Source organism: Ahaetulla prasina, chromosome 1, assembly GCF_028640845.1.
Source record: "Ahaetulla prasina isolate Xishuangbanna chromosome 1, ASM2864084v1, whole genome shotgun sequence".
NCBI classification, from domain to species: domain Eukaryota; kingdom Metazoa; phylum Chordata; class Lepidosauria; order Squamata; family Colubridae; genus Ahaetulla; species Ahaetulla prasina.
Genome location: NC_080539.1, coordinates 330,668,826 through 330,696,173, shown reverse-complemented (window position 1 = coordinate 330,696,173; position 27,348 = coordinate 330,668,826). Strand labels below are relative to the sequence as shown.

The 27,348-nt window shown below is 42.9% G+C and overlaps 2 protein-coding genes across 13 annotated transcripts in view; one reads left to right on the top strand and one right to left on the bottom strand.

Annotated features, from left to right (window-relative positions):
* The window catches only part of DGLUCY (D-glutamate cyclase), a 31,117-nt gene extending 22,708 nt beyond the window's left edge, over positions 1 to 8,409 (bottom strand). For 3 of the 12 annotated variants that reach the window (XM_058162549.1, XM_058162560.1, XM_058162561.1), the window contains exons 1-3: positions 7,225 to 7,360; positions 6,358 to 6,477; positions 839 to 959 (exon numbers count right to left, since the gene is read on the bottom strand). In XM_058162549.1, the coding sequence (XP_058018532.1) occupies positions 839 to 953 (115 nt within the window). In that variant the 5' untranslated portion in view covers positions 954 to 959; positions 6,358 to 6,477; positions 7,225 to 7,360. Of the gene's footprint in view, positions 1 to 838; positions 960 to 6,357; positions 6,478 to 7,224; positions 7,361 to 7,970 lie in introns of those variants that run through there. The other 9 variants (XM_058162553.1, XM_058162552.1, XM_058162556.1 and 6 more) reach the window with 9 other exon arrangements.
* The window catches only part of RPS6KA5 (ribosomal protein S6 kinase A5), a 54,401-nt gene continuing 34,592 nt past the window's right edge, over positions 7,540 to 27,348 (top strand). Inside the window, exons 1-4 of the mRNA XM_058162564.1 lie at positions 7,540 to 7,684; positions 7,764 to 7,993; positions 12,661 to 12,732; positions 26,623 to 26,841. Of these exons, the coding sequence (XP_058018547.1) occupies positions 7,918 to 7,993; positions 12,661 to 12,732; positions 26,623 to 26,841 (367 nt within the window). The 5' untranslated portion in view covers positions 7,540 to 7,684; positions 7,764 to 7,917. The remainder of the gene's footprint in view (positions 7,685 to 7,763; positions 7,994 to 12,660; positions 12,733 to 26,622; positions 26,842 to 27,348) is intronic.

Genomic DNA, 27,348 nt, shown 5'->3' with positions numbered 1-27,348 from the left:
ATAATTTTAAAAAATACAGTCTTAAATTTATACATAAGACATGACTTTGAGCATAATCAACTTGGAACTTCCCTGAAGTGATCAGATCAGCTAAAACACTGTTTTGTCTAAAAATTAACTAGATTTACTCATTGGACAGGCTATGGTGTTCCCAGTTGCAATGTATGGCTATGAAAGTTGGACCATAAGAAAGGCTGAGTTCCAAAGAATTGAGGCCTTTGAATTCGGGTGCTGGAGAAGACTCCTGCGAGTCCCTTGGACTGCAAGGCGAACAAACCGGTCAGTCCTAGAGGAGATCAACCCTGCCTGCTTTTTAGAAGGCCAGATCCTGAAGATGAAACTCAAATACTTTGGCCACCTAACGAGAAGGAAGGACTCACTGGAGAAGAGCCTAATGCTGGGAAAGATTGAGGGCAAAAGAAGAAAGGGATGACAGAGAATGAGGTGGCTGGATGGAGTCAGTAAAGTAGTAGGCATGAGCTTAAATGGACTCCAGAGGATGGTAGAGGACGGAAAGGCCTGGAGGAATGTTGTCCATGGGTCGGACACGACTTTGCAACTAACAACAACAACAACAACTAACTGGACAAAATGGAATACAATGCCCATTCGTCCATTCTCTTGGCTGCAGGGGAAAGGGAGAGTATTCAAAACTGTGGCAGATCACTTCTAGTTCATGCATGAATGTCTATAATATAGATTGAATTTTATTTCTAGTGCATCTCTTTTTTGTACTAAAACTGATTAAATTAAGAAACACAGGTTTATAAGGTAAAATACTATTAAATTATTTCTTAATATACATTGAGGGTTCACCAAAAGGATTTCATTGATCTACCTTTATATTTACCTTCTGCCATTCCGGAGGTATTGCTAATGTTGAGTTTATTTGATCGAATCAGATTTCTGACAGCACAAGGAAGAAGACCTTTCAAACCAGCCAGAAAAACCATTTCATCCTAAAAGGGAGATAAAACTATATTTTAGTTTTATATATAGGTATTATACCTTCATATTAATTACAGATAAAAATTTAAACCACCATTATTTTAAACTTATCATAATTTTAGTCGATGAACTTTGTCTTTGAAATGGCGAATTGCTCAATCTTCCACTTCATGGATATTCTAGCTGATTAGCTTCTAAAAGAAAGATGGCTTCACTGTCTAATGAAATAGATTTTGGAGCTCAAATAAGAAGCATGGCACAGCCACATAACAGCATGGCACAAAAGCTATTGCCTTTAGTGTTAAATTATATTCTATATAATATTCTGTATAACTCTTTCACACACTTGCCCCTTAATAATTTAAGATTAACTTCAATAACCTTTTTAGCATTCTATAATTATGAGCTTCAGGATCTACTATTGATAAAACATTACAAAAACCCTCCAGTGATCTTATGTCTAAGTTTACCTTTAATTCCATTGAAGTCATTCGTTCTAAGGAAAATAATTCCTGAAGCAGTAACACCGATTTAAAGCAAGGAACATTCACAGATGTTCTTTTAAAATTAAGGAGTTAATATTTAATCCATAATTGGTTACATATTTTGAATGTTTAAAAGAATAAAAATTTCTGGTATTTGTCCAAAGCAAGACTTCAACTGAGTATTGTTTGTTTTCTATCTTTGTTACAAGTATTTTACACTTATTTACACATATTTGCGATATTTTACATATTTAGATGAAAAATAAATGACATCATCAGTAGTTCTAGCCAGAATGGGAACTGTAATTCAACAAGAAAAGCATAAAGCCCTTTCTTTTAAAGTAGCAGCTGAAGTCCTTCTCATCAATTATAGTATTATGTGAAAAATGGAGGTGAGCAAGTGAACTATGATAACCTTACCTTGCAAAGCTCTCTTTATTGATGCTCAATTCTACTGATGCCAAATTCCATAGTGAATTACATGCACTTCTTCTCTGATACTAAGTGAACTAATTAGGGTAACAGAATTGTTGCCCAACCAGCCACAGAACAACGCAAACATTTCAGAACCACAAAAAATACGTTGCGAAGGGAAGGGGCAGCTATTTTCATAACTATACGTGGAGTTTTAAAACTATGCACGAACATTTGTTGTTTCTTGCATATTCCATGTAAAACACAGGTATCAAAATTTTGATTCCAGTACTGATTGATATTTACAATATTTAAAATTGTTGTTCACAATACTGAGCTTTTTTTCCTTACACAATGAATTCATAATCCTTTTTAATATATGTAGCTTCAATGTATTGTTTCTCACTGAACCAAATGCATTTTCTATCCTGATTAACATTACCAGAAGGGGAAAGTATATAATTTGTTGAATTTGTGAAACAAATTATATATTTCCAGACAGATAAAACGCCTTCTTCTTAAGATAGGTATGGTTATTTGTGGATATTTTTGCCACAGTAGATAAGTATATTTAATTGGCTTGTAAACTATTCCATTTCAGTGAATTTGGATCTGCCATTTTCAGCTTTTTAGAATAAATGATATTATTATTAATGATTCTAGGATTACTCAATTTGACTTATATCATGTAGAATGGCCTCTCTTATACAAAATACTTGTGAGAAGCAGCTGGTTGAACTCCTTTTTTCCAGGCATACCTACAATTGTTTCCTGAAATCAACAGTCCAATATTATCATCTTGATATTTAGGGCATTTCCAATTGATCAGTCCTTCCATAATCGAAGTCTTTTGATTTCATAATTTGACTCAGACAGTTATATTTTCAGACAAGCAGAATGCTACAGAAATGGGCACGTTAACATGTTACTGAGTTTGCAATACTGTAAAATTGATAGACAATCTTGCCTTTCCTGGCAAACAGATAAGCACAGAGATACCTCGGCCTGATCAATCTGCTGAGGAGCAGAGTGGGGTTTTTTTCTTTTTGAAGAAAGAACTGAAAAAACTCTGCCCTTTGTTCAGAGGGTAAACACAGAATTCTCTGTATTAGTATTAGTGGCAAAGTATTTTGTTCTTTCCATCTCTACATGTTAATCCTTTGAGTCAATCTGAGCTATCACGCAGCGAGATGAAAAGGCAGACATTCCTTTTTAATAAATATATTGAAGCAGCAACAAGAAGAAGCCAGGATATTATAGAAGAAACAACTCTTGTGAAAGTGGAATTATATCATGGATTTGCCCCTCCCCCTCTTCAATTCATGATCTGACTTGCATCCCTTCCTGGAAGTGGTCTTGGAAATAGAACTTATTCCTTTAAAATGATTGGTATAAAAGAACAGACTGCTTCTTTTGTTCCTTCTATTTGTTTCCCCCTATATAAAGCTGGTTCAAACTTTATAGCTCGGTTGTGATAGACAGAACTTATGCAGGTATCATCTACTTGATAAAAACCAGAAATTTTAGAGTATCTGTTACTTGGATGAATAACTAAAACATAGCTATGTATATTTCATTTATCTAACTATATTTTTTTATCTGCAAAGATCATAAAATAGTAGTAGATTGGAAAGTTACCACGTCAGCAATTGGCATGGTTGCAAAAGTAGTACTATAAATGAATTATAGGCTGCATCAACAGAAGTAAAATTTTCAAATTACAGGAAATAATAATTTATTCTGCTTTGACCTATGTTAAGCTTTGTGTTCTATTCTGGACATTATACTTTAAAAGAGATTCAGAGAAACTAGACCAATTCAGAGAAGAGCAATTAGACTATTAACAGGATATTAACTAAGAAACTAAGTCCAATGATGCAAGAGTAGACGGAGCTGTATATGTTTAGATTTTAACCTTAGAATGGATATGACAGTGTTCTTCCAATACCTTAAAGAATGTCATAGACAGCCAGAGTTTTCAGACTATCATTCCCCAAATAATCACTTTAAGTTACAGATTCCAGTTGCCTGTTCTGACCTGAAATGACTACTTGCAGTAGTCATTTTTTCCATGTTCATGTGTATTTTAAAAAAAGGATGGGTTGCTTTAATGAAGAGCAGAACGCTGTCTACATGCAAACTCCAAAGTACTCAAATAATTTTAAAACACATTCAACCTATTTGTCTATGTACCTAGGCTACTTTTACTCTGAAATATATAGGTTAATATATAGGTTAGATCCAGTCATGCTGTAGCAGAAAAACATATTTTTAATACTTCCATCTCTATCTCCTGTCTTTGGGAGGTCTTCTGTGATGTTCCAAAATGGATTTGTACGTACTAAGTGCTATAGAGAGAAATCTATGTGAGAATTTCATTGAAGTTTCATTGAAGTTCATTGATTTTGGTTTTGGAAGGGTGTTTTTTTCCCCACAACATCAGTTTAGCTATATTTTGTATTTTTACTAATTTACCTAACAAACAAAAATTATTTTCCTAAAAGTTTTAAAACCTTTATGTCCTGCTGAGACAATAATAAGAATACCAACAAGACAAACACATTTGTGGAATACTAAATATTCTCTACTCAGTAATTAACTTGATTTTTCTATCCTTATGCCCCATCCCTAGAAGGAAACTAAAATATAAACAGAGCTGTCATTTTAGGAGCTGAAATAGTACATCAATGGCTAATATTTGTGGGGCACCATGTTATGCATGAAAACAATGAAGCTGTTGGTGCTTCTCAGGATGCTATGGCTTGCTGCCATTGATGATCTTTTGGCTGTGCAGAGGCACTCTTGGGTAGCAATAGTGGGGCTGGGACTGAAGTTCTGGAGTTTTCAGACATTTCAGCCCCCAGCACCACTGAGAAATCTCACCTCAAGCTTCACATTGTGGCCAGCTGCCCCAGCTCCACAGCCCTACCATGTCCAGTTGACCTTTGCCATCTTTCTTCCACTGCTGATGAAACGTGCCCAACCTGACTTTATGCAAGGCAGCTTCTGGCTATGCCAGGCCTTCTTCCCAAGTCTGCTCACACTGTTCTCCAAGTAGTGCACCCCATTCTCATGATGCTTCTGAAACCCTTTGGAAAGCTTCTGAGATCTTCTAAGGTGTTGCGAGAACAGGTTAAGCTATCTGGATAGGGTCAGCTGTCCTGTTCTCGCAATGTTTCAGAAGACATCGGAAGGTTTCCAAAAGCTTTCTGAAGCATTGTGAGAATAAGGTGGCCTATTGGGAGAATGGCGTGTTTGACTTGGAAAATGGGGCAAGTGGTGTCAGGAATAAGGCTTGGCCTGGCCAACAGCTTGCATTGCAAAGGACATACCTTGGCAGCAGCATGAGGAAGATGGTGAAGTTGCTGGGTTTAGCAGCAACTGCAGATTGCAAGGTGGTAGGATAGCTGGGGCTTTGAGCTTGGTGGCTGGCTCTGGTGCAGAGCCTGAGGCGTCACTCTTCAGGAAAGACTGCTAGCTGCAGGTAGAGGTCTGGGGACAGTGGCAACCAGCTGAGACTGCTTAAGGCTCTGGGTTGCAGTTACCACCAAGGAATGCCCCTGTGCAGGGTGGCCCAATGTGCAAGGATAGGGGAAGACAGGTGGGTCGCGGGAGTTGAAGAGCAAACAGTTTCACTAGGCACTGAGGTTCTAGGCTGGGAGGGAGCCAACTAGGAATGGTTGGATCATAGTGCCCCTCGCCTAACCTGTGCATTTTGAGTTTATGATAGTAACTAGGACTGCCCAGGATTGTAAGTTGAGAACAACCTGTATAATATAATAACAATAGTAAAGTAACAGTACAAAATAAAGAGCCTCTAGAGTCAGAAGCCAATGATATATACAGACATACAATGATATGTCCTCAATTTACATACCATTCATTTAGTGACCAAAGTTACAATGGCAATGAAAAAAGTGACTTATGACTAGTACATGTAATTATAACTGTTGTAGCATCCCTATGATCACATGATCAAAATTTGGGTACTTGACAACTAAATGTATTGATGAAGGTTGCAGCATCTTGGGGTCACGTGATGGCCAATTTGTTACTTCCCACTGGTTTCTGGCAAGGAAAGTCAATGGGGGAAGCCATTTGCTTAATGGCCATGTGATTCACTTAACAACTACCATGATTTGCTTAACAACCATGGCAAAAAAAGGTCAGAAAATCAGACGGGACTCACTTAACATTCACTCTGCTTAGCAACAAAAATTCTGTGGTTGTAAATTGAGGACTACTTGTAATAAAATCAACGTCTATATAGATATGATTATACTTGTCAGTTATCAGCAATCAGGCTTGTCAGTCAACAGGATATCAAAAGCAAGAAAAAACATTTAACTTTTTCGGAAAAATCAGTTATCAGATTTCATCTACAGATTCAGGATAAGATAAGTGCAAAGTAGTTTTGAAATTATTATTCAAATACATTCTATATATCTCTTATAAGTATCTTATAAGATACACAGACCTACTGTCATATATTGAATTTAATTGCACTTACTCAGTTTGCTTATGAACTGTTTCATATGTTTACCTTCACTTTGGCTTTTCAGAGATCAATTCCCAACTTCATATTCTGTATGAGTATTAATTCTTTTCTTCTTTTATGAGAATATTATTTCTAGAATAGTGAACAATTAATTTATAAAAAACTAGCAAGAATATTTCTTCGTATTACATAAAAGTGGTAGTTATATATCAGCTAATATTGCAAGTAGTGATTCCATCTTGCTTTTATTAGTTTATTGCTCAAACTGAGCAACTTTGGGAAATAAATCACAGGCCTAATTATCCATTATCAGAGATGTGCTCTCGTCTCAGTGAGACTCTGAAATTGGACACTTGTCCTATGCCCAAAGCAAGATGTGAAACAAGCTTGGAGACCAAACCACTGCCGAGGTTTGCTCTCTCCACCAGGTTGCTTAAGCCCTGGACAGCTAAAGCAGGGTTTCCTCCCCCCCCACCCCGCGTGCTTAGGATAGAATGATAGCTCCTAGATCTACTCTGTAGTGAGACACCTGAACACAAGAATTAACTTCTACATCAACGAAAAATAGATCAGCAATGTCGTTTCTATTTGGCTCGTTTCCTTGCCTTTCAAAATTCATTCGGCATTTGATTAATGGTTCGTGAGTATCCTGCATTGTCCTTAATGGAGCCCATCACTTGAACTACTAGTCTCAGCGCCAGTTATTTTCTATACAGTAAACATTAATGTCCTTCCCTTTAACGTGAACTATATATTTTTTTTTGCAGCCCGTAAATAATGGGTGGTTTTTGGAGAGCGTAAAGGATCACAGTATAGTACGTGCAATATTTCCAAGAGATCTTGCAATCGTTAGAATGTCAAGGACTTTAAGTCACTCACCGCGCTAATCTTCGTGCCTATGCAAGCGATTACCTGCCTTTTTTACACTAGGGACATAAAACACTCGCAGGTAGGAAAGATCTAAATTGGTCGAAGATTGGTGGAGGGAGAAGGAAAGAGAGAGAGAAAGAGGAGGGGGGGACACAGCGTTCGCGATTGGTTTGGCCGCTAAACCAATGAGGATCTGTGTCTCTTAGCGGATGATTAGGATGAAGGGGGTGTATTTTGTTACCGTCTTTGACCAATCCCCGGGCTGGAGTGTAATCTCTCAAGCCAATAAGCGTTCAGTTCGACTCCTTCTCTTTTATTGCTTTAGTAGAGGGGGGCGCAGATTGAATTTCTTGGCTGTTCCAGGTTCTTTTACATCCCCCTCCCACCGCCTTTTCTTTGGCGCGCTAGTCCCTCCCTCTCTCCCTCCTCTGGGAATGGAGGGGGGAAAGAAAGCAATCTGGAGTGCCTGGTGAGTGCGCTAAGCGCCAGTTAAATTCGCGCTTGTCAGCTGTAAGGCGCCCCCTTTATTTATTCGTTTGTTTTAACAGACGGGAACCCTCCACCACCAGCAAGTCATGGAATACGTTTCTAAGGAATAACACCCCCCACCTCCCTCCCTTCGTGTGGGGCGGCACCGACCCAGGGTCCTTTTACTTATTCACCCCGCCTCTGCACCCCCCCTCCGCAGTTGGCCGTCCAGGGATGGAGAGACCCGCCGGGGGCGCTGAGGAAGAAGGGGAGCCGTCGCTGCTCACCGTCAGGCACGAGCTGAAGAACGGTGAGTCTGCCCGCCCGTCTAAGCTAAAGAGGTGGGGAGGAGGCTGCAGGAGGGGCGGGAAGCGCCGGAGGAGTCGTCTTTCCCCCCCCCAGCACCACCGCGAGAAGTCCCCCGATTAAAAAAAAGGGGCGCCCCGAAAGAGAAGGATGGGTCAGCGTAGAAAAGTGTGGACGGCGTTGCAAAGGACGGCGCGGAAGGCGGCGGCGCGGGAGAAACAAAGGCTGGAAGAGAGCGGCGCCTCGGGGGTAAAGGGAGCGGGATGCCGTGGGGCAGCCGGCCAGGAGGGCGGTGCTGGGGCTGGCCTGGCAGACCAGGGAAGGGGCGGCGACTGGGCCCAGAAGGCAACGAACGGAGCAAGAAGGTTAGGCAAAGACTTAAGTCGGTGGCGACATACGCGAGTGATAACGGTTTCAGTCTCGTACTTAAAAGCGTGAACACTTTACCAGCCGGATGATGGCATCGTGTGAAACCCACATCAAATCGATGTAATAACTAAAGGCACTGACGAAATAAGAAGTGGGGGGGGAACTTTAATGGGCTCTCCAAAAGTTATTTAGAAAATTGCTAAGAACATCCGTTTTCCAGCCAAGGAACCCACCAGATTCTCCACTTGCCCATGTTTGGAGGGGGCTGATGTCTTGGAAAAACATTAAACTTCGGCAAGAACCAATAATGGCTCTCTGCATTTTGGCCAAAGTTCATCTTTTAAAAAATTCCTGGCTAGTGTCAGTTCTATAATTTCTGGAGACTGGTGTAATAAGATACGAAAAGTGCTATATGTACTGTTGTACCCAAAATTGCCCATGTTTTGGACAATTGCTCACAATTGCTATATTTCCAAGCAACAATCATAATACAATCTTTTAAAAAACTTATTAAAAATATTAATTTCCCAGTCAACTCCTCATGACTTTTTCTAACTTGTCATTTAAATTAATATTAGAATTACCTACCAAGCTCAGTGTTCTTCCTTTTTATACTGAACCGTAATAGCTTTTTCTGCTTAAGAAAAGGTGATGTAATATAAATTTTAGTATGCTTCTTTGCCCTTTTGGGGAGATCTGTTTATGTAGCTTGTGTATTGTCATTTATATAGCCCTGGTGAAAAATGGGAAAGATATCCGTTTGGCTATTTAATAACCATTCAAATCAAAATACTCTCTGCCTCTCCTCAGCCACAATTGAGGATAATACCATTTTGTTAATCCACAAGGATAGCAATTGGTCAGAAGTTCTTGTTATAATATTGCATCTATACAGAAAGATTGAACTAGTTAAGCATTAGTTGTTAGAAAAGTTTGAAGTGAATCTGGAGCAATAAGATACAAAATTTCAACAACAATCCTAATAAACTATCCTAAGTAAAATCCAAAGAGTTATTGTCTTGAAATATTTTTGTTCTTTAAAATGAAATCTTACATTTCTTAAACATAGCATATTTAATATATTATTTGAAAAAACTGTATAGTAGTAATTAACATAGATAAAATTGACATGCACAAAATGTAAACATGCTTAAAAATAGTATAATTTAAAACAATACTTTTGAAAACATTCTGTAGATAAAGTATTATACATTCTTTTATACAGATAAAGAACACCGTTTAACTCTTATCACTGAAAATAGTTTTTTTAATATTATTTGAATCAAAAAATTTATATTTTTTATCTCTGTATCTTAGGCTCTCTATTTGTCATAACATTCAGGGTATTTGAATACGGGCATTTGAATATGCCATAGAAAATTTGACAGGATCTCTAAATTGCCTGGTTTGAGTCTTAAGAACTGGTAAGAAGAGCCAAAAGATCAGCATGGGCTCATTTATGGTAGGTGCTGGTTTTGGCAGATTATTATTGTGATTCCAAGGAAATTGGCTTTGGTGGATGAGGAAAAATGATTTAGGTGATAAAAAGTATATTGTGAGGAGAAAGTAAACTCAATGCATTGGAAAGTTGAGAACATACTAATTCCTCCTACATTGTTAGGATGACAAGGTCCCTTCCTCATGGTGGTCTCTTGGAGTAAGTCTACACTTCTTGATCTTATTGGGCAAGCAGATGTTATCGAGAGAGTGGTTTGGCAGACATTCAAGCTTGGAAGTGACAAGCAGCACCTTGAATTGTACATGGAAGCTAACTGGTATCCGATACTTCCTTGAAGTAGAAGTTTTGTATGACATACCAAGGAAAACTCAAGAGCAGTCTGTTACATCATTTTAAAAATTAGTTTTCTAAAAAAGCTGTTTATTAGAGGATTTTTGCAACTGTTGAAATAAAAAAGTATGTTAATCAGTTAAATCATTTTGCTTCCAGAGGATATTTGAACTGTAAAAATACATCCAATAGGGCTGTCAAGAATAGCCAAAAGCAAAGCAACACACACAGCACATATGATGTATCACTTTTGAAACAGAACAATTGTATTGTTTGCAAGATTCCATTTTTCTCTTTAGAAGTTCTTCAAAGCTATTTCTGTCTGCATGAGTAACCACTTCAGTTTATGCAGATTTTATTAATTATGGTTAACATATTATCTAAGTTCCAATTAAATGAATATATGATGCAGATGCCTTCATTTTATAAATGTTCATTTTAGTGGCTAAAGTATGTTGTTGATTACAGAATGTATCTTCAGTATTTTTGTATGCAATACTGAAATATTTTATTCTCACTTTTCTATTTCTGTGTGATGCTACAAAAAGATGAAACGTTAAATATAACTTACAGTATTTGTTTTTATGATCTGATACAGCAGTTTTTCCAAGTAGCTCATAATATCCTATTGATGAACAACTTGGGTAGTTATGGTAGATAGAACAAGTGTATAACATCATCTTTATTGTTTGGGTTTTCCTTTAAAACCGTATTAGTCTGCAGAATAGAATAGAATAGAATAGAATAGAATAGAATAGAATAGAATAGAATAGAATAGAATAGAATAGAATAGAATAGAATTTATTGGCCAAGTGTGATTGAACATACAAGGAATTTGTTTTGGTGCATATGCTCTCAGTGTACATAAAAGAAAAAGAAAAAAAACCTTCACCAAGGTACAACATTTACAACACAAATGATGGTCATAGGGTACAATTTAACCCTTAATGATAGCAACAAAAAGATACAGTCATAAATGGAAAGAGATTGGTGATGGAAACGATGAGAAGATTAATAGTAGTGTAGATTTAGTAAATAGTTTGAAAGTGTTGAGAGAATTATTTGTTTAGCAGAGTGATGGCCTTCGGGGAAAAACTGTTCTTGTGTCTAGTTGTTCTAATGTGCAGTGCTCTATAGCATCGTTTTGATGGTAGGAGTTGAAACAGTTTATGTCCAGGATATAAGGGATCTGTAAATATTTTCACAGCCCTCTTCTTGATTCATGCAGTATACAGGTCCTCAGTGGAAGGTAGGTTGGTAGCAATTATTTTTTCTGCAGTTCTAATTATCCTCTGAAGTCTGTGTCTTTCTTGTTGGGTTACAGAACCAAACCAGACAGTTATAGAGGTGCAAATGACAGACTCAATAATTCCTATGTAGTTCCTTGAGCAGTTTGAGCTTTCTGAGTTGGCACAGAAAGAACAGTCTTTGTTGTCCTTTTTTGATGATGTTTTTGACGTTAACTGTCCATTTTAGATCTTGCGATATGATAGAACCTAGAAATTTGAAGGTTTCTACTGTTGATACTGTGTTGTCAAGTATTGTGAGAGGTGGAAGTATGGAAGGGTTTCTCCTAAAGTCTACCACCATTTCTACAATTTTGAGTGTGTTCAGTTCCAGATTGTTTTGGTCGCACCACAAGGCTAGTCGTTCGACCTCACGTCTATATGCAGATTTGTCATTTTCTTGAATGAGACCGATCACTATTGTGTCATCTGTGAACTTCAGTAGTTTAACAGATGGATCGTTGGAGATGCAGTCATTGGTATACAGAGAGAAGAGAAGTGGGGAGAACATACAGCCTTGGGGGCCCCCTGTGCTAATTGTACAGGTATCTGATGTGATCCTGCTTAGCTTCACCTGCTGCTTCCTGTTTGTTAGGATAAAATGATTAAATGATAAAATGATAAGTGTAATGTTGTACCAGCATTGTACTGTATATATTGCACTGAAAATTAAATGGGAGTTGATTTAAAAATATTTATTTCATTTTAACATATATGAAATCTTTTTTAATAGCTAATGCTCTAGTTTGCTTATTGATCAGATAGACCAATATTAGCAGTTTCAGTTTAGTAGAGGCTTAATTTATTGACTGATGTTTGTACATAAACCTACCCAGAATTTTGCTACATGCAGAAAAGTGATTGATCCAATTACTAAGAATGTTGTGATATATAATTGCAAATGATTCAGAATTTAAGAACCGCATCCTGGCAAAAGTGACTTATCCTCCTTTTACTTTAACTAGTATATTGTAACATTCATACAGCACTTTGGAATGATTAGTTGAGATGGAATAATTCATTTTCTCATTATAAAAATCCATACACTTTAAATAAAATTATATTCATTTTAATTGTTATATACCTGGAAATCTGAATACAATGACACTTTAGTGATAGCTGTGTTATAGAGCTTATATGAATAATGGTGGAATCATAATCATGGATACCATACCATGCTTGTTAATGTGTGTAATATTGACACTGGAATGTTTTTTCTTTTGTTAGCAAACTTGACAGGCCACACAGAGAAGGTGGGCATTGAGAACTTTGAACTTCTGAAAATTCTTGGGACAGGAGGTATGAATTATTTAATGTTGCTAATAAAGCATGAATGTACTTCTTAAAACATTAACCAAATAAAATTCTATTTTACAGATAAATATTTTGAGTGGGTCGGGTAGGCAGTGAGAGGTATCAATAGAGCAAAGTCTTCCCAACTAAAGCAATCAGGCAAGGAAGTATAATTTTTTAATTATTTATTGGATTGCATTTTTCTTTTCAGTTAGGAGCTCATGGCATGGTAAATTTTGCTCCCTCCTAGTTTTTAATCACCCAATGAGATCCATAAATGAAGGTTGGTTAGAGGTGGTCTCCCCACTCCAATTCCAACACTTGCCTTCCAAGGCCACTTCATTTCAGGCAAACCAAATCCATTCTCCAGCAGGGCGGGACCAGCAGCCAGGCATGGGAGTGACTCGGTCTGTATCCAATGGGATCGAGTCTGCTAGTTGAAAAGCACCTCCTCCTCCTGGTGCCTTCCAGCTTTCAGACTCGATCTGATTGGGAACAGACGCACTTCGGAGCTGCTTCCCTTTGAATTCTTCCCAAAGTAAGCTTTTCTTAAGTAATTAGGAGGGCGATTCAGCCCTATTTATTCCTTCCCAGCTGCTGGTATAGGGGTTGAGGCTCCCATTGTAGGTGAGCTCTCCCCCTCCCCAGCGAGAAAGGGCGATTCAGCCCGATACCGCTGGGGACAGCATAAGAAGCTGCTGGAAGAACGGGGAGGCTGTTAGGCCTCAATTACGCCTCCCCGTGGCTGGCAAATTCGGCGGCTGCTGAATTTAAAACACAGCCGCGTGGGGGCGTAAATTAATATTAAGCTTGGGCGCCCCGGTGCTTCCCGATCGCCTCGGCCTACCCATAAAGGGTCTAGGCCGCCAGCCTGCCCTTACCTGAGCTCTGGGCGTCTTTAATCAGGCCATTGATGGGCCTATTTTCCAGTCACCGATCTTCGTGGGCGCTCCGGGCTTCATTCCCGATCGCTTGGTGACTCAGCAGGGCCTCTGCATCGATCTTGACTGGCTCTCCGGCCACTCACTGAGGCCTTCAGTCTGTGAGTATGATTACCCTTTAGCCACCTCCGGTTTTACTAGCCACGTGGCAAAATACCTAGTAGGCCCTAGAGAATGGAAAAATTTCCCCACTGAATTTTTATTTAAATGGTAATTTAATTATAATTTGACCTAGGTCATTTCTGTAATAGGCCTTGGCTTGGGCCTCTAAAGGCTCATAGGCCTCGCATCCAGGCCTTGTCCACGTGGGGTTGAGGCCTAACTATCGGTTAGGCCTTTCAAGATGGCCGCCGTTCCTCCAGTCCGGCCTAGTAAAGGAAGCAACATCAGACCAGTCCAAGCCCAGGGCCTAGTGCTTGAGCTCATGCACCCACAAGGTCAGAGACACTTCAATCCTCCATTTCTAAGCCCCAAAAGGCTATTTCTAAGACTTCTGAAAAGAAGGCCCTACAACGCCAGAAGGCTATGGATAGGGCCATTGCTAGGGCAGTGAGGGAATCTGCTGATACTATACAGGAACAGCAATCCACCTCCTTACCAGTTCAGCCTCCTGTGCAGTCTCCTGGGGCTCCATTAACTTTATCTCCTGATATATCTGTAGACTCATCCCAACCTCTGCCCAATTCTGATTTATTCTGTCCTATTTCTGTATCTGAAATGGAGGTTTTACCTGCAGCCCCGCCAGTACTTGAGTCAGCAGAGGTTCCTTCTAGTGCCACTATTCCAATGGGGCCTGTGAGTCACCAGGCAGTTGCCCCAGTGGCTAATGACCCTGCAGTTATGGCAGAAATGATTGCAGCTGCTGTTCAGAGGGGTATTACTGCTTCCAGGCAGACAAGAACCCATTCATGGGTTTCAGAATATGTAGCATCCCAAACTAGTCACGATTTGGTGCAGGACTACTCCACACCTCAAGCTGAAGATTTCCAGGCTCATTCTCCATCTCGGCCTCACTGGGGATGAAGGGGACCTTAGGGATGAGAACCTCTCTGAGGATGAGGATTTGGTTCCAGACCAACCTCCTTTGTGGGTCTCTTCAACCCACAATTATTTCGGTCTTTGCTACACAAGGCCAAGGTCACTACCGGCTGGGAGTGGCCCGACCGCCCCAATTCCCACCTCAGAGACCACTGATCCACCCATGGACTTGTTTTCAGTTCCGTGGTCGAGTCAGAAGAGGTGCCTGCCCCAAGCTCTTTGTGGAAGTAGTCGATAGGCAATGGAACACTCCTATAACTGGTCCTAATCCTAATGCCTTGGACCGTCGCTTGTATAATTTGGAACCTAACTTCCTTAAATTACTGCAAATCCCCACAGTTGATGCCCCAGTAGTTGCATTAGCAGGGCCATCTGTGGTCACAGGTCCTCCAGAGGAAACCCTTCGCCCGGAAGACAAACGGGCCGAACAAACCCTGATTAAGAGTCATCAGGCGGCTGCCTGGGCCGTTAGGGCCTCTTCCTCGGCCTCTTTCTTTAATAGAGCGGCCCTTTATGGTTAAAACAGTTGCGGGACCGTTTACCAGTCACTGACTCGGTCACATCAGGACTTAAACAAGATTATAGCTGCCATCGAATACTCAGCCGATGCCACCCTGAATGCTTCTCGATTTGCTGCCAAATCGATTGGTTCCACAGTATCCTCACGCCGCCTTCTCTGGCTTAGGCGTTGGCAAGCCGACGCCAAAAACAAATGGAGGTTGGCCTCAGCCCCTTATTCGGGGACCTCACTCTTTGGAGCAGCCTTGGATCCTTTACTTATAGAGACCAAGGACAAGCGCAAAATCCTTCCAAGCATGTCCCGCCGATCAGACTCCAGACCAACCCCATATTTTCGTCCCTTCAGAGCGGCTGATTCTAACTTTGGAAACTCCAGAACCCAAAGACCCTTCTCCCCCAGACAGGGTAGACAGGATAGGCAGGATAGACAGGCAGGTCAAGGTCAGAGGGGTTCCTTCAAGCGGCCCTTTCGGGGGGGGAGAGGTCGCCCATTCAGACGCTCACGTTGACTGCTTGCCCGTCCCTCCCATTGGGGCAGACTGGCGCCTTCGCCAGCCAATGGGAGGAGTCCACCTCGGACTCCTGGGTCAGGAGACAATCAGGTTCGGTCTATCCTGAATTCCTCTCCACCCCGGGCCATTTCGTCAGGTGCCCGTTATCTTGCAACCCGACGAACGGCTGCTCGTGGCATCGGCCATAAAACATCTTCTCTCAATTCAGGCCATCCAAACGGTGCCACGAGATCAGCACGGTCGGGGGTTTTACTCCCGACTGTTCATAGTTCCAAAGCCCTCGGGGGGATGGAGAGCAATCCTCGACCTGAAGGCTCTGAACCGCCACATAGTCTACAGGCGGTTCAAGATGCAGTCACTCCAGTCCATCTTGGAGAGCATCAGGGAGGGACTTCCTCACGTCAGTAGACCTGACGGAGGCATACTTACACGTCCCTATCCTTCCGGCTCACAGACGATTCCTCCGCTTCTGCCACGGGGGTCTCCATTACCAATATTGTGCCCTTCCATTCGGGCTCTCCTCGGCCCCCAGGGTCTTCTCAAAGCTAATGGCCGCTCTCACAGCGCATCTCCGGGCTATTCCAATCAGAATCCAGGCTTATCTGGACGATCTCCTTATTCAATCTCGATCAGAGACCCTGGCGGCAGCGGATTTGTCCACAACCATTCAGGTTCTAGAAGCCCACGGCTTCTCGATCAACAAGGCCAAAAGTCACTTACATCCTACGAATCGAATCCAACACTTAGGGGCCATCATAGACACGATAGAGGGCCGGGTCTATCTGTCACAGGAGCGTCTCACCAATTTACAGAATCTAGTCAGGGGGGTAACCAAGAGACGCCTTATTCCTTTAAAGACCCTTTCCCAACTCTTGGGGAAACTGGTCTCCTGCATCGGCATTGTACCTTGGGCTCGTCTCCACTGCAGGACACTGCAGTGGTTTCTACTCCCCTATCAAAAGGCACACACAGCTACGTCACCAATACTTGTCCAACTTCCACAACAAGTCAGACACTCTCTTTTATGGTGGATCTCCCCAGCCCTGTCAAAGGGCAGAGAGTTCAGGGAACCCCAACGCCTAATCTTGACAACAGATGCCAGTCTTCATGGCTGGGGCGCCCATCTGGGATCAAACATGGCTCAGGGTCAGTGGTCCCCAAGGGACCTGACCCACAACATAAACTGGTTAGAACTCAGGGCCATTCATCTGGCCTTACTATCGTTCCAGGACATTGTTCTCAATCAAGACATTCTAGTATTAACGGACAATGTGGCCGCAAAGGCTCATGTGAACCGCCTGGGGGGAACCCATTCTCAGCCTCTCTTGCAAGAGGCAGTGCAACTGGGTCTCTGGAGGCTCACCTGAGGTCCATACGGGCCTCTCATATATCAGGGTGGCAAACACACAGGCCGACTGGCTCAGCCGAGTCTCAGTCGACCAGGGGAGTGGCGACTGAATCCGGATATGTTCCTCGAGATCACACTCCGCCTGGGGAACCCACTGGTAGACCTCTCTGCCACTCGAGACATTCGTCAACTGGATCGGTTCTTCTCCAGGTACCCAGTCCAGGGGGCGGAGGGCATAGACACCTGCGCAGCCCTTGGCCCCCCGGCCTCCTTTATGCCTTCCCTCCCATTCCGACAATACCCAAGGTTATCAGGAAGATGCTGAGGGAACAGGCGGAACTCATCTTGCTGGCTCCACACTGGCCTCGGCGCCCGTGGTTTGCGGACCTGGTGGCTCTCTCAGTGGCTCCCCCGTGGAAACTTCCTCAGACCAAGATCTCGCTCAGCCAAGGGCAGCTGACTCATCCGGACCCTCAGTGGTTCAAGCTGACCGCCTGGCGCTTGAGCGGAGCCTCCTGAGGAAGAGACATGTACCTGCCAACGTCGCCAACACCATCCAGGCGTCTCGTCGTAGTTCCACCATTCGCATCACGGCTCGACGTGGCGCACCTTCTACACCTGGTGTTCAAGCAAGAACATAGACCCTACCAACGCTTCTACGATCACTATCCTGATCTTCCTTCAACACGGATTGGAACAAGGTTTGGCAGCGAACACGCTTCGACGACAGGTAGCTGCTCTCTCTTCTATTTTAACTTGCGGTGCTAAACGCTCCCTAGCCCACCGCCCCTCATCCGTCAATTTCTGAGGGAGCAACCAACCTTTGTCCTCCGGTAGTCCACAGGTATCCATCTTGGGACCTCACGAAGGTTCTAACATCCTCACCAAGGGCCCTTCAACCTTTGGAGTGTGGCCTGCAATATATGACATATAAGGTGGCCTTTCTAGTAGCCATTACTTCAGCTCGCAGAATTTCTGAACTTGCTGCCCTTTCCACCAGGGCGGACCTCTGCGTTTTTCACTCAGATAGGGTGGTCCTCCGGCTAGATCCTACCTTCCTGCCTAAAGTTAACTCACTGTTCCATAGATCACAAGAGCTCATTCTTCCCGACTTTTCTCCAGATCCGGTACACGGCTGGAAAGGTCCTGGCATACCCTAGATGTCCGGAGAGCCTCCGTATTTATATCAAGCGTACGCCTCTCTCAGGAGGACGGAGGCTCTCTTGTGTCCTTTCAACCACCACCATCGGCCTTAAGGTATCTTCCTCTACCATCGGTAGATGGCTTAAGGCATGCATTGCCAGAGCATATCAGATTCAGGGAATTCCTGTTCCAAGTCGCATCACTCGCATTCTACTAGAAGCGCGGCTACTTCAGCTAAATGGGCCACTCAGGCTCCGTTAGAGGAAATCTGCAAAGCAGCCACATGGTCTTCTCCGAATCCATTCATACGCCATTACAAGATCGATTCCTATGCATCTGCTGATGCGGCGTCGCCGCAGGGTTCTCCAAAGGGTCCTAGAAGGGGTTCTAACCCGGACCGGGCGGATCCTCCCGATAGGACTTGCTTTGGTATGTCCCATGCCTGGCTGCTGGTCCCGCCCTGCTGGAGAATGGACATTGGTCCTACCTGAATGTCCTTTCTCTGTTGGCGGGACCAGCAGCCAGCCCCTCCCTGAACGCCCGGTTCCTGTCTTCTATAGAGGTCATTCGGGCTCTCATGGTCATATGCCGGGGGGGGGGGGGAGGGCATAATAGCATATTCTTGCAGTTCCTGTTTTACAGCTCAGTGCGTCGGTCTGCCGCATCATCCTCGTCCGAAAGCTGGAAGGCACCAGGAGGAGGAGGTGCTTTTCAACTAGCAGACTCGATCCCATTGGATACAGACCGAGTCACTCCCATGCCTGGCTGCTGGTCCCGCCAACAGAGAAAGGACATTCAGGTAGGACCAATGTCCATTTTGGAAAGGCTGAAATAGCCGCAAAGTCAAGTACAGACTGACTCAATTCAAAGAGGCAGGAAAAACATTCTAGGTAACTGGTAATAGAAACAAATGACTAAAACTGTTGTTTTCAGTACTGGATCATTTCCATATACCTAGTTTTACATTCCATATTTCAAATCTCCGCTGTAATGCGGTTGGAGTACAGTTGTTCAATTCAGAATTGGTCTAGTGAGTAGCAACAGTGACTGAATTATTCTCAAGAAGCTTTTCCTACAGTCTTGTGCTTCTTTGCTTCTCAGCCTTCTAGTTTGATCTATTGCCATTCCTCTTGCAGTTTTAAATAGTGAAAATCCTGATTGGGATTTGTCGCTGTGGTATTTCATTTGAAGTTTAAATCTTCCCTGCTTGCAATGCTAAGTCTAAGATTCTGGTTTCCATCAGTTCCTAAGGCCTGATCTCTCCTGAAGTGAATTCTGTGAGGGCTCTGACATCAATAAACAATATATAAAAAAGTAATATGCATAAATATTAAATTATATTTCATTACTTCAAACCCTGGAAGGAAACATTACTGGTAGTCCTCAAGTTATGACAGTTCACTTAACAACAGTTCAAAGTTACGGCACCCCATCCAGGTACTTATAACCTGGTCCTGAACTTGCAGCACTGCTGTGGAGATTCACCCTTATGACCGACTATAGAGACACTGCAACGTGCCCATATCTATTTCCCTCTGATCTTGCCCTACCAGGTCCTCACAGGCACTGGACCTGCTTTGCTAGCCCACAGGGTTCCATGTGCTCCTCCCCACCACATCACCGATCGTTCACTTACCTTTTGAAGGTATCCAGAGCTCAAGAAGCGGAGCTAGAAAGGAGAACAGGCTGGGCCATGTGGCAGAAAAGCGGCCATCTTTTTCTTGGACGTTGGCGAAGCTGTTCCTTTCATTGTTGCCATTGTTCTCCCCTTCACAAAAGCATTTTTGTGGAGAGGGGAAAAGTGTGCAAGGATGCACACAAACACCTGCTTCCCTCTTCATAAAAGCACGTGCACACACACACACACAGCCCACATATTTTTGCCCTTCATAAAAGTGCTTTTGTGAAGAGGGGAAACTTTTATAAGGATGCACATACACAAGCCTGTAGCCATTCATGTTAGCAAGGAACCACAGGGAAGTTCTTTTCCCTTAAACCGCAGGCCTAACGTGTAATATAGCACCTTGTAACACAGAATTACTATTGTAGAGATTGTGAAACATGTTAAATACTTCACAGTGCTATAAAGATGTGAAGTCTATTACTTGATGGATTCTGTACATGTTTGCATTGGGCCTATGAAAAGGTGAAATCCACTTGCCTAAAACCTGAATGGATCTGATGTAATTACAATTCTGGAGGATTAAACTATTTAGAAAATAAATACTAATGAAGCATCAGATTATTTCTTGGTTCACAGCAATAACTAGGTCTTTCAAATTGGTTGTGTTTTTATCAAGTTAGTAACTGAACACAATTGTTGTGTTGGCCAATGTGCTTCCTGTTGCTTCCTGAGAGTTACTAGTTAGTGAGGAGTTCCCTGTTTTTTCTTTGGTGCTTATCTTAATGGCTTTTCAATGGTAGCTAATTTTTTTATATGACTAAAACTGTCATTAGGAGGCAACTACTATCTGGCGCCATTCATCCAGACACTATCCTAGCTTCTGGTATAACATTCCTACACTGCTGCTTATAAAATAGTTCTAGACTCAAAGTAAATAGCAGGGAACACAGGGGGACTTCCTTCTAAGTTCTCTTCCCAAACTTTGGTCACTAGCCACAGTCATCCCTATCTTTAAAAAGGGAGACCCCAGCTTAGTCAAAAACTACAGACCGATCTCCCTTTGCTGCGTCGCCTGCAAAGTCATGGAATCTACCATCAACCAATCCATTACCTCACACTTAGAAACTAACAACCTACTCTCCAACAAGCAATTTGGTTTCAGGAAAAAATTATCATGTAACTTACTACTTCTCCACTGCAAAAACGTATGGACTTCAAATCTCGATCAAGGCAAATCAATAGATGCAATCTACATAGACTTCTGCAAAGCTTTTGACTCAGTAGTACACGATAAACTTCTCCTAAAACTAACATCCTATGGCATCTCAGGACCCCTCCACAAATGGATATCTGCTTTTCTGTCTAACAGACAACAAGTGGTCAAAATTGGCAATGCTTTATCAAATCCTGTTCCTGTCAAGAGTGGCGTTCCTCAAGGCAGCGTCCTTGGACCAACACTCTTTATACTATACATTAATGATCTTTGTGACCATATCTCAAGTAATTGCGTTCTCTTTGCTGATGATGTCAAACTATTTAACACCACAGACAATACTTCTATCATTCAAAACGACCTTGATCATCTAACCGCTTGGTCTAAAAATTGGCAGCTCCAAATTTCAACCAGCAAATGCTCAGTCTTACATATAGGAAAAAAGAACCCAAACACTAAGTACATACTAGATGGACATTACCTTACAGATGACCCCCATCCGTTAAAGACCTTGGAGTTTTCATGTCAAATGATCTAAGTGCCAAAGCCCACTGCAACTACATAGCAAAAAAAGCTCTAAGAGTTGTAAACCTAATTTTGCGTAGCTTCTTTTCCAAAAACACCACACTACTAACCAGAGCATATAAAACATTTGCTAGACCAATTCTAGAATACAGCTTGCCAGTTTCCCTTCCCATAATCCTAAAAGTTTTATCCAAAAACTTTCTACTATTGACCTCACCCAATTCCTAAGAGGACCATAAGGGGCGTGCATAAGCGCACAAACGTGCCTACCGTTCCTGTCCTATTGTTTTTTTTCTTCTTCTTCCTATATATATGCGTATACCTCCTTATATTTACTCATATATGTGTTTATTTACTATATAATCTTTTTGTATGATACCTACATATATTGTTGTGACAAAATAAATAAAATAAATAAAATAAAATAAATAAATAAAAGATATGTGGCAGTTGAATTAGTATAGTTACTCAAATCTGAATCTACATGCAAACTAGTAAAATCATCCTTGCATAGTCAAATTGTGTTGAACTACTTTATTTTATTGTCATCCCATGAGGTATAAAAAGCAAAAGTAGCTATGAGAGGAAAAAATCCAAAGAGCATCTAGAAAATATGTGTTCTTAAAAATGGTATGCAGCTGTTTTTCCAAGACATGTTCAATCAGCAAGTTGGTGGAAAAGGAGGAAGAGGAATCAGTGTGTCTAGTGTTCAAATGTGTACCTTTGATAAAATTTGGGAGCATATTTCTCTAAAGTCTTCATGAAAGAAAAAACAATAATCGTTGGTCTCCCAGCATTTTTTGAAATTAAAACCAAGTACCGTATATACTCGAGTATAAGCCGATCCGAATATAAGCCGAGGCACCTAATTTTACCACAAAAACTGGGAAAAACTATTGACTCGAGTATAAGCCGAGGGTGGGAAATGAGGCAGCTACTGGTCAATGTAAAAAATAAAGATAGAGCCAAGTAAAATAACATGAATATTTATTTGAAGGAAAAACAATAAAAGTGCAAAAGGGGGAAGGAGGATTCCCAGCTTTAGAAAATTTAGAACTACGCCGCCTTTGGTATGACCTGAGCATAGCTCATAAAATTATCTGCTACAATGTACTTCCTATCAATGACTACTTCAGCTTCAACCACAACAATACACGAGAACACAATAGATTCAAACTTAAAAGTGAACCTCCAATCTAGATTGCAGAAAATGTGACTTCAGTAACAGAGTTGTTAATGCCTGAATGTGCTACCTGACTCTGTGGTCTCTTCCCAAAATCCCCAAAGCCTTAACCAAAGACTATCTAGTATTGACCTCACCCCATTCCTAAGAGGTCTGTAAGGCGTGCATAAGAGCACCAGCGTGCCTACCGTCCCTGTCCTAATGTTCCCTTTAGTTGTATTCCTTTTATGTATTCAATTCATGCTTATATTTATATAATTATTTAATATGTATTTGACAAAATAAAATGAATGAATGAATGAATGAATAGAATAGAATAGAATAGAATTTTTATTGGCTAAGTGTGATTGGACACACAAGGAATGAATGAATGAATGAATGAGTGAGTGAGTTACTTCAACAACATTGTCTCACAGAAATTGACAATACAACTGCAAGCATGAAAATGAGTCCTCCTTTAGCTTCCAAGGGACCAGGGTGCCTCTGAAGGTCAGTGCTCTAAGCACTAAGAACCCAGCACAAATCTAAGCCTGTATGCACACCAATAGTGAAAATACCCTGCACAGTGTCTCTTGGCAGAAGGTTAATTTTCATAGGCGTTGGGGTGGCTCTTTTTTTTTTTTTTGGCAGGGCAATAAGGGTCTCTAATATCATTAAACCCAAGTGTGAGGAAAAGACAGCAGCTAAAATGTTAAGGCCAGTTGTGTGACCTTCTCCAATACAGTTGGCCTGGCTGTTTGCCAAAACTTAAAACACCCTCCCATCCCCCTCCTGCTAAAGCTTCTTTCTTAAAACAATTGTGGTCTTTGCCTTTCATTGTGCCAATCGACTTTAGAAGTCTGTGTGTGTGTGTGTGTGTGTGTGTGTGTGAGAGAGAGAGAGAGAGAGAGAGGGAGGAGGGAGGAGGGAGTGCAAAGGGGAAGGAGGATTCCCAGCTCTAAACAAAGGAAATCCCGGAATGCCAGCGAAAGGCGGTGCTCACGTTCCTCCTCCCTTGCTCAAAAGCCCCAACATGATATTGGAATTGGATGCCATTATATACCTGCTGAGGATAATTTGAATAACTTGAAAGATATAAAAGCTCTAAACATATTTGTTTAAAAATCTAAAATCTATACTTAAAATAAAATGAATATAAAGTAATAAAGTTCTTTAAAGTTGTAATTCACTTTGCTGCTGAAAAAGAAAAGAAGCTTAACACCTTAAATGGTATTTATTAACTGAAATATCATCAAATCAAATATATAATGAGGTATATTATAATGACCTTTGTTTTCAGAAAGAAGCATGATGGAAGTTTTTCAATAAAGGGGGAAATATAGAAAAACTTAGTGTCATGCTCATATATCATCTTTACAGATGTTGTTAACACTATACTATGGCAGCATATGATGGTACAATGTTTCAATCAATTTCAGGATGAAAACTCATCAATGAGGAGGAGGAGTATAATTTATTAACCTTGTATGATATCAGTTTCTCAAGGACTCTAGAAGGACCCGAGGAAGAAATCTCTGCCCCTCCCACTTTCCCTTTCCAACCCAGCCTTCCAAGGGGACCTTTGAGGAGAAATCTCTGCCCCTCCCACTTTCCCTTTCCAAGGCAGCCTTCCAAGAGGACCTCTCGAAAAGAGCGAAAGCTTTCTCCTGGCCGTTTACCACCACCACACACTCCACGCCGCCATCCTAGGCTGGGTTAGAAACAAGGAGGGGAAGTTCAAGGACCACATCGATGGCACGAGCTCAGATTGCCGGCTGGGGATGATGGGCGCTGCAGTGCGATCTCGGAGAGACTAGGGGAAGAAAGAATGACTGTTTCACACCCTAGGATTGGGGAAAACATTGACCCCCTTAGTTGCGGGAGAAGGGTTGCGCTCAAAGCGGTCGCCCATCCATCAATCCATCCTTCCTTCCTTACTTCCATCCATCCATCCATCCTTTTTTTCCCCAGCGAGCGGTGCGTGTGTGACATGCAAGCAAGACGCCTCACGGGCGTGTGTGTGTGTGTTTGTGGTGGGGTCTCGCCCCAGCCACCCACCCACTCGCTCCCTTTCCTTCTTCGAGCGTGGGCTGTTCCCGTTCGCCCTGGCCTCCGTCCTCCGATCTCCTGCGCTGGGAGCGGCGGCCGAGAGTTAGCAGCGACCGAGAGGAAGGTGGGAGGAGCTGCCGGCTGTGGGGGTTGAGGCGTGCAAGAGGAGCGTGGAAAGGCCTTTTTGTGTGTGTGCGTGTGTGCGCCTGTGTGCCCTAGGGAGGAAGCGGAGCTGCCGGCTGTGTGGGGGTTGAGGCGTGCAAGAGGCGCGCCTCCTCCTCTTCCTCCACGCTCGCTCCTCTTGCACGCCTCAACCCCACCATCCCCACCCTCTCCGCGTGAAGGTCACCTCCTCCTCTTCCAGGCGGCGGCGGCTCCGGCTCAGCGGGCGCCACAGCCGGCAGCTCGCTTCCTCCCACGGTCCCAGTCCAGCGAGCGGTGGCGACATGCCGGCGCGCTCCGCTTTCACCGTTCGGCTGGATTGGGACCGCTTACGGTCCGCGCGGGCGGGCGGGAGCCGCCAGCCTTCTCGGCCGACGCCACCGCTCGGGAAACCTCCTCCTCAGCCGAGAAGGCTGGCGGCTCCCCGCCCGCGCGGACCGCCAAGCGGTCCCAATCCAGCCGAACGGTGAAAGCGGAGCGGCGCCGCATGTCGCCACCGCTCGCTGGACTGGGACCAGTGGAGGGAAGCGAGCTGCCGCTGTGGCGCCCGCCGGAGCCGGAGCCGAGCCGCCGCCGCCGCCGCCTGGAAGAGGGAGGAGGTGACCTCACGCTGGAGAGGGTGGGGGATGGTGGGGTTGAGGCGTGCAAGAGGAGCGAGCGTGGAGGAAGAGGAGGAGGCGCCTCTTGCACGCCTCAACCCCCACACAGCCGGCAGCTCCGCCTCCCTAGGGCACACAGGCGCGCACACACACGCACACACACAAAAGGCCTTTCCACGCCACCTCTTGCACGCCTCAACCCCCACAGCCGGCAGCTCGCTTCCTCCCACCTTCCTCCTTGCCAAAGTCCGCGGTGCCCGGTTGCTCGCTGGCTCGCCGCCGCCTCCCAGCGCAGGAGATCGGAGGACGGAGGCCAGGCGAACGGGAACACTGCACCACCAGGGCTTCCCGCCAATGCACAGCCCGCCAAGTTTGCGCCGTCCGCCCACCAGACACGGGAATGGGGGCGGCCTGGGCGACAAATCGCGAGACCTCGGCGGGCCCGCTCCCGTCCCTCCCATGGGAGCCCGTTCGGTACCCCCTCCTGTGCGGGGTTCCCGAAGACGTAGACTCGAGTATAAGCCGAGGGGACGTTTTTCAGCACAAAAAACGTGCTGAAAAACTCGGCTTATACTCGAGTATATACGGTACCTTAAATAAAATACTCGGGTTCCTTGAAATATAAGCAAGAGATTAATCTGGTAATCTTTCTTTACAAAGGTGGAAATGATTGTATTAAATAAAAAGAATAATAAGGTTGATTTTATCTATACAATTGATCCTTTTTTGCGATTTATTTATATTATCTTTGTAAGCCTATTAGTATGCCTATTTTCTTGTTTTTCAGATACTCCATTTTAACTCTTGATAGCTTTCTTCTCCTAAGACTTTTGTTAAGGATTAGGATTTTACATTTATTTGGGGGCATAGCTCTCTTAAAATAATATTTTATGTGTTAATCAAATCAAAAAGAAAAACAAATGCCATTGGGTTTAAAGATTTATGTTGTTAAGTTTGTTATTTTGAAAATAGCTTGATTTGAGCACTCTGCTGTGGAGGTGGAATTACGACGGGAGATTGGCTACTACTATTTTATACCTTTGTAATATTTTTGGTTTTAGCTTATGGAAAGGTATTTCTGGTGAGGAAAATCAGTGGTCATGATGCTGGCAAATTGTATGCAATGAAGGTATTAAAAAAGGCAACAATAATTCAAAAAGCCAAAACAACTGAACATACAAAGACTGAACGACAAGTACTAGAGCACATTCGACAGTCTCCATTTTTGGTCACTTTGCATTACGCTTTCCAGACAGATGCAAAACTTCATCTCATCTTGGGTAAGTGTAAAAAAGGAAAGAACCATAGAAGGAAGGAAAAAAATAAGATCTATTTTAATTTGCTGTTCCAGTTAAGAAATGAGCTCCTCCTTCCCTCCCTCCCTCCCCTCTCTCCCTCCCTCCCTCCCTTGTAATGGCATGTGTTTTGGATATACACAACAGTTACCACAAAGAATCAAACTGATAACACTTCACTGCCTTCTAATTAGACTTATCTATCACTCTTTGCTACCATCTAGTGGTCTTATGGGAGTTTTGCAATTTAGTTACTACAGGTAGTCCTTGACTTTTGACCACAATCGAGTCCCAAAATTCTGTTGCTAAGTGAGACAATTGTTAAGTTAGTTTAGCTCCATTTGATAACCGTTTAAGTGAATCACTGCAATTGTTAAGTTAGTGGCATGGATGTTAAGTGAATCTGACTTCCCCATTGACTGTGCTTGTCAGAAAGTCGCAAAAGGAGATCATATGACTCTGGGACACTGCAACTGTCATAAATGTGAACCA